Source organism: Mauremys reevesii, linkage group 10, assembly GCF_016161935.1.
Source record: "Mauremys reevesii isolate NIE-2019 linkage group 10, ASM1616193v1, whole genome shotgun sequence".
In the NCBI taxonomy this organism is placed as follows: Eukaryota; Metazoa; Chordata; order Testudines; family Geoemydidae; genus Mauremys; species Mauremys reevesii.
The window spans coordinates 60,680,122-60,693,446 of NC_052632.1; the positions used below are offsets into that span (position 1 = coordinate 60,680,122).

A 13,325-nucleotide genomic window follows, 5' to 3' on the forward strand; every position below is an offset into this window, starting at 1 on the left:
TAGTGGATTGAGTATCGGATTGGAATCCAAGGGAACCTGAGTTCTCAGTTTGGCTCTTCCACCGACTCACAGGATAAGTCACTTGCCTGCTCTCTGCCTCAGTTTCCACATGCACATAATTGGGACAAGTATAGCAGCCTACCTCACAGGGTGGGGTGAGTATTAGTCAGTATTTGTTTGCATAGAGACCTGAACACACAGTGCTATCACTATATACTAAGCATTGTGATTGGTTATTACTACCCCCTCTGTGTGATCGTTGCCTGTAAAATTGGGCTGAGCACATGACATGAGTGTCATACCTTGAGATTATGCACCAGTGGGCATTCATTGCAGCCATACAGGAACAGAGGTGATGCTAACACTTAGGAAAACCTTTCTTGCACACAAAGTAGCAATAGGAAGTCTCTAGCTACAACCATCCAGTCTGGAATGCACCTCAACAATCATGGGTGAAGGGTGTTGGCTAATGATGTCCACCTATGCTACAGGTAGATACACTGACATCTAATTTCCTAAGTGCAGGTAAATTCCAGGATGAGTTTTGTCCCCTCCTAACCCCCCACCCCTGATTGTGGCAATATCCCTTAGTGTAAGCTCTGGGGGCGGCTCTTGCTTACATTTAAATCAATGGCAAGACTCCCAGACTAGATAGTGCCACACCTGCTGTAGTTAAAGTCTGTTATATTGCAAATGGAACACACTTTGGCTCCGGAATTCCATACACATCAAAGGTGGCTTGGGTAGGCCAAGTCATTGGGGCAACCGATTACTAGATCCATTGCACACCCAGGAAGGGTCTTGCTATTGCTGACCTAGCTTTGTTGTTTTGGCAAGAAAGGATAGTCTAGTGATTACATCACTGGGCTGGGGCCCTGGAGATCTAGGGTCAGTTCATCTCTGCCACAGACTCCCTGTGTGACCCTTGGCAAGTCACTTAATCACAGAATGCCTCAGCTCCCGATTTATGCATCAGGGATAGTAGTATTTTCCTACCTGACCAGGACGTTAAGGTAAAGTAATTGTTTCAGAGCTGCTCAGACTATGGCGATAAGGGCCAGATACATAAATAGATTTTTTGTGTGCTAAAGAAAACTACTTTTTTCCAAGAGCAAATTTCAAAAGCTTGCAAGAAGTGCTCATCACTTGGTCCAATGGAAAACATTAAATTGATTACCGTAATAATGCAGCATGTTGGGTGTAACTGCTCACTGCAAAAAAGAACTGAAAATTTGCACAGCGACAGGGAACTGTTCTAGAGCCAGAAGAATCTATTACGATCACCTCTTAGTCCGAGCTCCTGCACAGAACAGGTCAGGGATTTCACCCAGTGATTGCTGCCATTAGCCCAACAATGGGTGGTTTGACTACAGCATCCTTAAAACAAAACAAGACAGACATCCAACTACGAGTTAAAAAATCCAAGTGATGGAGAATTAACCACATCCCTTGGTAATTTGTTCCAGTGACTAATTACACCCACAGTTAAAAATGTGCACCTTAAATTAACCCTCTCGAAAGGGCTGATAGTTCAACACAACATTTGCTGAGAAGGGAAACTTTTTGTTCCAGTGACACATTAGATTTTCTTCTAGGTTTTGACAAGCAACAGCTCAGTGGATTTTTGAAAGTAACATGCTATGGGGAGATTTTGTTTTAGTTATCACAAAAAATATCAGTTATTTCTCTCTCCCTTTCATCTTTTCAGCAAATGACATTAGAGGTGATTTCAGAGAGAATTTTCTCACTTATCAAATGAGCAGCTCTAATGACATAGCTTCACTCCATGAAGTTTCCTATAAGAATCCTATAACTCACACTAGCTGTAATCCATTCGCATTCTAAAGAAACCCAATATTGAACAGGAACACAGTGTATTTCTTTCTTAGAATTTAGAAGTTGGTATGTACATACTTGATCATGACTCATTTGATGAATCAGGCTCAGTTTCATTGCAGAGTTAATGAAAACAAACAGCTCTTTATTATAAATAACAATAATGAGAGTTTCCCTCCAATAACACTTTACAAACATTCACTGATTAATTCTGACAACATCCATGTGAGGTAGGTAAGTGCTTATTGTTCTTATTTTAGAGATTGGGAAACTGAGGCAGAGAGATTAGGTGGCTGGGCCTATGCTACAGGGTTATAAGTGTCATAATGGGGATTAGAACTCAGGCATTGCTAGCACCCAGCCCTGTGCTCTGAACATACAACCTTGCCTGTTTTGTCACCATGTAGGCTCCAAAATTCCCTTTAAAATTAAGAGTGTATTGTCTCCATCATCAAATATAATGGGAGTTTAGTGGAGTTTCTCATATAAAGAAGCTATCATCTTAAGGACACTCTAGTCTTTTATCTCAATGCAAGTTCAAAGAGCCAGGACTGTGAATTCTGAGAGCAGGCTTACCATGGAAAGTCCTTAACTGAGCACTGAGGGCTGACTGTTACTTGTGGTTGAATTTTCCTTTGTGCTACCATTTCTAGGCAAACTGGAGAGATGCCTTGCGAGAAGAGAGAGGTAATGATTCCTATGACCGTGTTTGAAACTAACCCAGAGCCCTATGCACCACAAGGTAGGTGGGCTTGGTTGTGGAAGTTTCAGAAAGTGTTCTTGATGGCTAATGCTGTAAGTGCTAATGGACGGCTCCCACTGTGGAATGAACCTAACTCACAAAAGGCCTAATTCTGTGATGTCCTGGGTGATAGGAGGTGCCCATGCCCGTTATATCAAACCCAGTGTCTTCTCTGGATTGTAACATGATGTGCCACTTGACTGACCTTTTCTCAACATCTCCTGCTGCCCAGAGTTCCCTGCCCTAGATTAGCAGTTTTGCTGCTGGATTGTATACCTTGGAATAATACACTCTCAGTGCTGCCTCAGAGAGAAGGCATTCCCTCTTGAACTGCTGTCTTTTCAATGCAATGGCTGTCAGGAGAGGCCAGCAGCAAAGGGAATGAGGATTAACTGGAGACCCCCAGGGGCTTCAGTCCTGCGTCCTGGTGTGGCATCTTCCTGACAAACTATGCACCCATCATAGGAACATAGACAGATGGGGTATTATGTATCCCGCAGGCCTCTGCACATTGGAGCATAATACAGGGTCCTGAGTCGGGGCAGGAGCAGAGAAGGCTGGCAGGCCAGATAGGGACGTTAACAACAGACATTACTGCGCAGCAAGCTAGTGCACTGTAGATTCGCACCCTGTCTTGCTGCACAGTAAAGTTCTGTGTAGTTAAGCCCTAAGTCCCTGCTCAGCTGAAGGTGTATGTAGAAGGAGTGGTGAGGGAGCTGGATAGATCAGGTTTGGTTTTATTCAGAAGACAGTTTGCTGAAGCTCCCTTCTACTTTTCTGTCCCCTCCGTAGCTGGAACATGCGTCATGCTTTCCTCCAACATACTGTGCTTACCAATGAAGCCAAAAAGCCTTTTAGATCACATCCTTATTCTCCTGGTCTAGTCACTGTTATGGCGTGATCAGCATAGGCACAGCTCACTACAGAATCTATAGCCCCGTAAGCTCTTTCCACAGCTCAATGCCATTCTGCCACTCAGGGACTTGAACTCCCCTCCCACACGAGGATATGGAGGATTCTGGCAGTAGGTTCAGTGACATTTCCTAGCATCATTCCTATCATCAAAGCGCGGGCCGTCGAGTGGCTGATTCAGCGCCGGGTGGCCACAGAAGGGGTGCAGGACACTTACAGGAAAATTGAATCACAACCTTAGACTAGACAGGCTTTGCAGGACCGCCTGAGGGGGAGCAAGTGGAGCAATTTGCCCCAGGCCCCGCGGGGGCCCAGTGAGCCGCTCCGGGTTTTCGGCGGCACTTTGGTGGCGGGCCCTTCACTCGCTCTGAGTCTTCGGCGGCGGGTCCTTCAGTACAGCGGAAGACTCGGAACGAGTGAAGGACCCGCCGAAGCCTCGGAGTGCTGCCCAGTGAGTGCAAGCACCGCAAGCAGCGTTGGGGGGGGGGCGGCGGGAGCCGTGATCGGCGGCACTTAGGCTGCTTTAGCGCCGCCGCTTCATTCTTCGGCAGCAATTCTGCGGTGGGTCCTTCCCTCCGAGCGGGACCCGCTGCTGAAGACCCAGCCCTGCCCCAGGGCCCCTGAATCCTCTGGGCAGCCCTGAGGCTTTGCCCCAAATTCTGTGCTGCAGCTGCTTTATGCCACCCCATAAGCAGAGATTGGCCCTAGAGCTGGCATATCTGGCTTCAGTAGGATCACCTCAGTGTGGAGGAACCTTCCGGTGGCATAGAACAACCACGGTGGCTCCTGTCCCAACCCCTGGGGAGCAGCCCAGCACACAGCTGGCCCGGGATCAGGGAAATGCAAAGGTCAGCTTTGCACACCTTTGTATTCCCCATCCTGAACTGTGCTGTCTGCTTCTCAGCGGCAGCCCAGGCGTGGCCATATGTCCTTATGCTAGATGGTGTTCGAAAACCCTGTGCTCTTTCTACTCCTCCTTCCTTCCCTCTCCCCTGTACTGCTGTTCGGTATTGTGGCAGGCTAGTTCCAGGGAGGCTAATGCTTGTTGGCCAGAGTAGGACCTTGCTCCTGAGCAGGACCAGTGCAGCCAATGGGCCGGCTAGGGATCAGAGAGCCACAAGGTATGACAGACTATGCCTGTGGACCTACATACCTTACCTGGTGGAAGTGATGGAAACAAGAAGCAGCACAGGGATAGTAACCGCCCCTCGTTGCACTAGTTGTAGGAAGGCTGGCCACTATTTGGTCCAATAAATCATCAGTTAAACTGGGCCAGGAAACCTAAAGGTGGACAGTCCAATTGCTTTGTACTCTTGTATGGTTCTGAGTGGTAGGTCTGCTGAGGCTGAGTTCTCCTCAAACAGGGGATGATTTGGTCATGATCTACAAGTACTTACCTGCGGGAGAGATTTCTGATGGTAGGCGGCTCTTTAAAGGCACAACGAGGTCCAATGGTTGAAAGCTGAAGTGAGACAAATTCAGACTAGGAATGAGGCACACACTTTTTAAGCAGTACAGGTGATTAACCCCTGGGACAACTTAGCTAGGGTTATGGTGGATTTTCCATCACTTGAAGTCTTTAAATCACAACTGGATGCCTTTCTAAAAGCTAGGCTATAGCTCAAACAGAAGTGACAATGAAATTACTGGGGGAGGTTCTCTGGCTTATGCGTTGCTACCAGATGAGACTAGGTACAATGGTCCCTTCTGGTCTTACAATCTATTAATCAAACTGGCCCCGGGTGGCTTCACTCAGGTTGTAATGGGTTCCATATCTTGCATTACATTCTAGCCATGATAGGACTCTTGTGAGCTACAGTACAGCGACACCTCTCCAAGCAGCTACTGTTCAAGATTCCAAATGGGTGTTTAGGAGGAAGTGGCTTGTGCACCATTGTATGGTTTTATTCCATTTTTCTTATTACAGAGGACTGTTGTTGCCCTTCTGCCCCGCCGTATTCATGCCATGAATCATCAGCCCCTGCTGGTAAGTTCTGGGAATGCTTGTTCCTGAAGGTGCCCAGAGCTCTGGCACATGAACCCAGGCCTTCAGAACAACTGCTGTAGATTTTACAATGGGAGAGGGGGGACTTTGATCCAGGTGGGTCTAGGAGGAGAACTCGTCCCCTAAAAGTTACAGGGAAACCCTACCCGACTCTGTCCCCGTCATCTCTTTTCCACACAAGCCACTCCCATGAGCAAACCCCACTCTGGATGCATGGATTCACACCTCTCCATGTGTCACTCTGAACAAGAAGATGCCAAGCAAACTGCAGTCAGTTTGGACTCAACCAAGGTTAAACCTTTAACAGATTTTGAACAAAACAGGCAGATGAGATTGGTCTTATTCATATGCAGCTATAAAAATGAATGGGGGGAAGTGGCAAGGGAAGATATCAGTGAAGCATAATGGTTCTGTTCTGAATCTCATTTTACTTCTAATTTCTTCCTAGAAACAATCTATGTGGTGTCTCAGCCTCCAATCATTGTAGCAGGAATCTTTACAAGCAAGCCAGCAGGAACAATATGTCCAAGCTGTCGCCAACCCATTACCACAGAGATTGTCTACAGAATGGGTAGACTGACTTTCCTCCTAGTCGCCGCCATGTGCTGTGTTGGGTGAGCATTGAGTTTATTTTGGAGATTCTTTATAGCACAATGTTTAAAAGGTTATTTCTACCCCAATATACAGTTATAGCAGGGGCTTAGCTGCTAATGGCTGCATAGCTAAGTCCCTCTCTTCCTAGATTGGTACGGACTCTCCAGTGACCAGTGTGAGTGCAGTCCCATATACACTGTATGATCTTATTAGGATGTACTCAGTGTGGTTGTGTGGGATGCAAGTCATAGCTGAATTTAAATTATGTTGTTACCTCCTCATTAGCCAAACAGAATTTGTAGAGCCCTGTCCACCTTCCTGTCAACATTTCTGAACCACATAATATCTCAGCATGTTCTCATGCAGCTCCCAGAATAGTGGGTAATATCTCCAAGCTTGCTTGAGGTCACATAACTCCTGTGAGCATCTAAGCAAGGGCCATGTAACCTCTAACCCAACAGTAAACACTGCACCCACTTTAAGCCTCTTTCATGTTGAGCTGTTCCCATTATCACAGGCCAGGCCAGCCTGCGTCATGCCAACCAGATTATCTCCTGGTGGAATGCTTCAAAACCACATTCTCCCAGGAGCGTTCCTCACACTAGCTAGAGAATATTCTCTCTGCAAAGTGTTTTACGTCCATACCACTGAGACAAAAATGCTCTTTGTACCAATAGAAGAGCCAGAGTAGAAGTGCCCGATGAAGCTATCAAAACTGAAACGCTCATGCTGAAAGTAGAGAGTGACCTGAAGTCAGCAGCAAGATGAGAAATAAGCCCTAACATGTTGGTTAACATCTTTCTGTACATTTCTTATATCCCATTCTGCTCTAGATGCAATATGGGATGCTGCCTCATGCCTCTCTTCATGAAAAGGTTCAAGGACGTAGACCACTATTGCCCACGCTGCCGGTTTCATATCTACAGATACAATAGGCTATAGAAAGTCAAACCAAGCCATGGAGACTTTCAAGGCCAATTCACTTTGTTTTGCTATGAATGTAAGAACTCATAAATGAATTTCTTTCTGTGAAATATGCAAAGGTAGCCCCAATTCTGCAATGAATTCCTCAGAGATCTCAGCATCAGGACATTAGATTGTTGCACTGAGTTTTGAAAACACCTTTAGAAATAGTTTCATGTCAATGTGCCATACAAGTTTTACTTCGTTTGGATATTGTTGCCTTAAGCTGTCATCTGACTGGTGCATAATTATTTTGGTGCTATTGTACCTATTCTTAAATCCCCAGATGGAACATGGATGGGATGTAACCTCTCCCATCCTCGCTCATGCTTCTAAACCCTCCACTTATTAGAAAGTTTCAAAATACACATTTTAGATCAGAGTTTAATCTCTGACCCATCAAGACCTATTGGCCTCTGTTTTTGTTAGGCCTAAAGCTTGGGTCAACCTAGCTACATCACTCAAGGCTGTGAAAAACTTCCCATGCTGCATGACGTAGTTAGGTTGACCCATTGTAGATGCAGCTAGGTCCAAAGAAGAGGTGGATTAACTGAGCAACAGAAGCCCTCCTTCCATCGCTGTAGGAAATGTCTACACTACAGCAGCACAGCTGCAGCACCGTAGCGCTGACATAGTCTTGTTCTAAGCTCTTTGGGGCAAGAAATGTCTTATGTTTGTACAACACCCAGCATTAGGATGCCCCCAGTCAGGGCTGGGGATTCTGGCTTGTACTGTACTGTAAATTATTCATGTGAGCAATTATGAATTATGAAACTGAGGTTTCAGACCATATTATTTATGGGGCAGAAATAAACCTATTTGTTTAACAATTCCTGCAGCATTCCTCTTTTCTCTCTTGGTTCTGTGATCTACATTGTGTCCCGGGCAGACTGACACGCCATCTGCCACCTTGTTTACACTACAGCATCACCCCAAAACCATTGGGGAGGGGGGAGAAATCACATGCATCGGTAACAAACAGACAAAAAGTATTAACTGTCCCTTTAAAACTTCCCCTCAACACCTCACTCTTCCCAGTCCAAGCCACCTCCACCACTGACAAAACTACACCTCCCAATGAAGATTGACCCCCCCACTTAACTATTTATTATGCCTCCTTTGCGCACTAGAGTTTGTGAGGTAAAGAAAGGGCCGATTTACCATCCTACCATGCTCCCAATTTGACGATGTGAAGAAATGTTAAAGGCAGCAGTTTTAAAGCCAATACAAAGGAAATATGCCACATAGGCTCAAGCTCAGTTCTGCCTATCCCTCCTTTCCACACAACAGCTCCTTCAAGGCCCCTGAATTTAACCTTAGTGTATCGATGACGGTGATTGTCAGTGATTGCTGAAAGCTATCGGCTATGTTGTAGCTATTACATTGCCTGGTTTTTCCTTGTGTGTAATTAACCTTTTATCAGATTTGTTTCAGATTCTAGTTATATTAACATTTACCCGACAGCCCCCATCAGTGAAGGTCACTTGCTTTGTAAATTAAAACACTGAGTATGCTTATGGTACAACTATTTGAACTGACTGCATAAAGGGATCACGCAGCCTCAGCTGTCCAGCAGCAGCAGCAAATGTTTATTCTTATCCAAAGAGGTATACTTTGAGGAGGAGATTTTGTTTTTCAGACCTTTAACATTAAAATGTTTCTATGCTACTGTAACAGGGTCAGCTGCCTCTGAAGTGCCCCTTTGTGGCCTGGCCTGGCTCTGTGGCCCCCTGCCTCATCTTTCTCCTCATTCAGGCGCGTCAGTAACTCCACAAGGGCTTGCATCTAATAGCAATGCCCCCGATAACATCTGGTTTATTAACATAAAATAACTGAAAATACAGTCTCCTCTGCCCCAGTCTCACAGTGGGCAGAGCCCCTCCTCCCTCTGTCTTCGAGTTCCCAAGATGAGCATAGCTTTTCAGTGCTTCCCACGCTCTGCTCAGTCTCTGCCCTCAGCACACTCTGAGCTCCTTTAAACACTCCCATCTCTCTTCTGATCAGCCATTCTGCGGCCTGCATACCTGGAGTCATCTCCTGCTCTCTCTCTCTGCAGAAACTCCTAGGCATTTCTACCTGCAGTTTTTCCACATGCTCACAGACCCCAACCTTCTGGCCCAGGATCTCCTGCAGGAACCTCCTGCACTCTGCAGCCTCTGCCACAGCTTCCTCTCCCCATTTGCCCTCCTAAAAGTGCCAGTCCACCCCATGACAACTACAGAATCATTACAATTGGGAGACATGTAGAGAATGGGCACATCCAATGGCCCTTTGCTTGTCTTCTCCACAACAGAGGGGGTCAAACCCTGTCAACTACAGTCTCTACCCGTCCATACTACCCGCCCGGGTCGGCGGGTAGCGATCAACTTCTCGGAGTTCGATATATCGCGTCTCATCTAGACGCAATATATCGAACTCCGAACGCGCTCCCGTCGGTGCAAACGGCGGTGGCGGAGTTGACGGGGAGCCGCGGACTTTGATCCCGCGCCGTGAGGACGGGTAAGTACTTCGAACTAAGGTACTTCGAGTTCAGCTACGCTGTTCAGCTACGCGAACTTGCGTACCTTAGTTCGAACCCCCCTGCAGTGTAGACCAGGCCTAAGAGCCTCCTTCTTGCATGCAGTTTGGGCTGGCGACGCTGAAAGAATCCCTTTAGCTACCAGGGCCGGCTTTAGGAAGTGCGGGGCCCAATTCGAACAGTTTCGATGAGGTCCCGGCAGGGATCACTTCGGCGGCGGGTCCTTCACTCGCTCCAGGTCTTCGGTGGCACTGAAGGACCCACCACTGAAGACCCAGAGCAAGCGAAGGACCCACCGCTGAAGTGCCGCCTAAGACCCGAAGCGCCGCCAGGTGAGTAAAAATTAAAAAGGCGCCTCTAGCCAGGGAAGGGAATCTCATTGTGTGCGGGGCCCTCTTAGGCGCGGGGCCCGATTCAGGGGAATTGGTGGAATAGGCCTAAAGCCGGCCCTGTTAGCTACTCAGCATGTGTTTCAGTACATCCTACTTAGCTAGTTCAGTTGGTTTGACTGAGTAGCTGAAACAATGTAAGCTGTATCTTTTGTTAAGTGCCTAAGCAGTATATTACACCCGATTGCATAAACAAAGCTAATATGATTTCATAAATGTTATGGTTGTTCTTAAATCTTGCAGATCTGTAAACTTCCCAGATTTGCTTTAGCAGAAATGTACAAACTCTAATAATTATTAGAATTACAGTGGTGGACAAAGGCCCCAACAGCAATCAGGGCTGCATTGTGCAAGGTGCTGTATAAACACACTAGAACAGTCCTCCCCTCAAAAACCGTCTTTGCTAAACGGACAAGAGACACAAAGGAAGGATTATCCCCATTGCACAGAGGGGAAAGTGAGGCAGAGAGAGACTAAGTGATTTCTCCAAGGTCACGCAGGCAGCCAGTCCTAAAGCCAGGAATAGAATCCACATGTCAAGTTCCAGTCCAGTAAACTGCATAAATCGTCACTAGATTAAAGTAAGCAGAACACCAGCCAAGGAACCACCTCAGCAGTTTGCCTACCAGAGCCAAAAAATAGAGCTGTGACATTGAGCAGGCAGGCAGCTCCGACTGATGTCTGCAGGTTTAATGTAGCACAGGCATCTTGCTGCATTCGATTCCTCCCAGGCTGGCAGAGCTGCCCATGCAGTTGCCTGCAGGCAGACAGTGGGTACCAAGTCAAGTCATAATGAGCACTTAGCATTTGTTCAGCACCTTGAACGTGTAAGTAAATGTCAACATCTCTTGGAGGCAGCAGAATTAGCCACATGTTACTAATTGGGAAACCGGCACAGTGAGTTAATCTATTCACGAGTGGGCAGGTATTAGGAATGTAGATGGGCCAAGAAGCTTAGTTCAGAACAAGAACTTCAGGGTTTTGGTTCTAGCAGATACCCTGATTTGGGAAGTGCTAGAAGGCCTCTCAACCATTTAAAGTTCCCTTTGAATTAAGTACCTGCCTACAATTCACTTCTGGTATAGAATCAGACTCCAGGCTGAGAGCTATGTGCTAGAGAGTATTGTGGGTAGAGCATTGGACTGGGACTCAGGAGAGCTGGGGTCTAGTCTTGGCTCTGCCACTGATCTGCTGTGTGAGCCCAGGCAAGACATCCCCTCTCTGTGCCTCAGTTTACCCATCTGTAAAATGGGGATCGTGACACTGACCTCCTTTGTAAAGCACTTTGAGATCTACTAATGCAAAAGTGCTATGTAAGAGCTGGGTGTTATTACAGACTGGGGGCGGAGAGAGGAACTAGCTCCCTGAAGGACCTGGCACATAGAGTAACTTTCCTCCCTCTACTCTTCTGCACATCTCTCTGCCTCAGAAATACTTGGGGAACATAAGAACGCCCATACTGAGTCAGACCAAAGGTCCATCTAGCCCAGTATCCTGTCTTCCGAAAGTGGCCAATGCCAGGTGCCCCAGAGAGAATGAATAGAACAGGTGAACATCAGGTAACCCATCCCATTGCCCATTCCCAGCTTCTGGCAAACAGAGGCTAGGGACACCATCCCTGCCCAGCCTGGCTAATAGCCATTGATGGACCTATCCTCCATGAACTTATCTAGTTCTTTTTTGAACCCTGTTATAGACTTGACCTTTACTACATCCTCTGGCAAGGAGTTCCATAGGTTGACTGTGCATTGTTTGAAGAAATACTTCCTTTTGTTTGTTTTAAATCTGCTGCCTATTAATTTCATTTGGTGACCCCTAGTTCTTGTGTTTCGACCCCTAAACGCAAAGACTAGAGGTTATTAAATGAAATTAATAGGCAGCAGGTTTATTAAAAATATTCCAACCTGATTTTCATTCCCTGTTGAAACTTCCACTACCACACACAAACACTCAAGAACTGCCAGCTGCTCTCCCCTTCAGCTAGCTGGCTTTCATGAACACTCTCAGAGAATTATAGGAAGGTGTAATTTTGAATGTCATTTTTTAATTGTTTCAAAATGTGTTTTTAACTGTAAGCTCCAACTCCTTACTCAAGCACCTTTCCCCACATCTGACTACTAATGATTTTACTTCGGAATGTGCTGAAAACGTTTGCCCAACAGGCTTGCAGGCAAGGCAATGAAACCATCCCCTACAACTCGCGTTCTTTCCACCCCATAAGCTAATATGGAAGGTTGCAAAGATTTCAAGCCACCAGGGGTTCTTTATCCTGAGAGGAGAAAACATAGCAAGGGGATGTGGCAGTAAGGGGTCTATATGGGAAGGGGCAAAGATCAATTGATGCCCTGTGTCAGTGCTCCCCAGACTGGGGAGGGCAGGTTTTATCACCAGCCAGTTCAAGAAGTGGGCTAATAAAGCCCCAGCCCTTTAAGAAACAAAGAGCCTCCCAAAGAAACATGTGGCAAGCCTCAGCCAAACCTCCGCTATCAGGGTTACTCACCCCAGCAACACTTCCTAGGGTTAATCCTTTCAAAGCAGCACATGACTTACATGCACCACTTCCTGGCTCCCTACTAGCTCTTACACGGAAATACATGGCTCACCTCTGCAAATTCCAAGAAATAAGACAAAGTAACAGCAATTGCTCCTACCAGCTTCCCCATTTTCAGGCCCACAGAGTCCTATAGTGTTTGCCTTCTCTTCACACTGCTCCTTTCCTTTCCCCTGTCCCCCTGCATCTGATTGATCAGCCAGAGGATAGGGAAGGCAGCCAGACCTTTGATCTCCTACAGCTGTTTCTACTCTCTCCTGAATTTGTCTACACTGAGCACAGACAGCTGTGGTTCTTCTAAGGGAAAGGGAGTTAGTTAACCATTTCCCTGCCAGTCCAGCAATGGGGTCTGTACACCCCATCAGAGAGGTGTTGACGGTTTCTCATTACATATACGGTTTCTCGCTTGCTCTGTCACAAAAGTATGATAAGGCTTTAGATAGGCATGTGGGAAAGCCAAGGTCAGTTCCAGGTTCTTGGTCCCCACATCAGCATCAAAACCATTGGAGGTGTCCCCATCCTGTCCGTCAGCAGACAGGGAGGATGATCCAGTAGCAAGCTGGGGCTTAGGAGACATAGGTTCAATTCCCCACTCTGCTACAAACTTCCTGTGTGACCTTGGGCTAGTCACCTAGTATTGCTGCCCCAGAACCGCAAAGGTAATTAGGCACCTATTTCCATTCATTTCAATGGGAGTTAGGCACATAAATACCTTTGAGAGTTTGGACCTCTGGGCCTTAGTTCCCCATCTGTAAAATGGGCACAATAAGGGTGTTGTAAAGATAACTACATTAAAGATTGTGAGATGCTCAGAT

General features: G+C 46.6%; 2 protein-coding genes across 2 annotated transcripts in view; one reads left to right on the plus strand and one right to left on the minus strand.

Annotated features, from left to right (window-relative positions):
- The window catches only part of CARHSP1 (calcium regulated heat stable protein 1), a 138,186-nt gene extending 125,520 nt beyond the window's left edge, over nucleotides 1-12,666 (minus strand). Inside the window, exon 1 of the mRNA XM_039491182.1 lies at nucleotides 12,611-12,666. The gene's annotated coding sequence lies outside the window, so the exon portion shown is untranslated. The remainder of the gene's footprint in view (nucleotides 1-12,610) is intronic.
- LOC120373451 (cell death-inducing p53-target protein 1-like) lies at nucleotides 1,921-7,802 on the plus strand. Its single transcript, XM_039491859.1, has 5 exons — nucleotides 1,921-2,066; nucleotides 2,490-2,578; nucleotides 5,418-5,477; nucleotides 5,944-6,109; nucleotides 6,923-7,802. The coding sequence occupies exons 1-5, from the start codon at nucleotides 1,921-1,923 to the stop codon at nucleotides 7,029-7,031; spliced, it is 570 nt and encodes a 189-aa protein (XP_039347793.1). The 3' UTR covers nucleotides 7,032-7,802.
- Nucleotides 12,667-13,325: the final 659 nt, after the last annotated feature.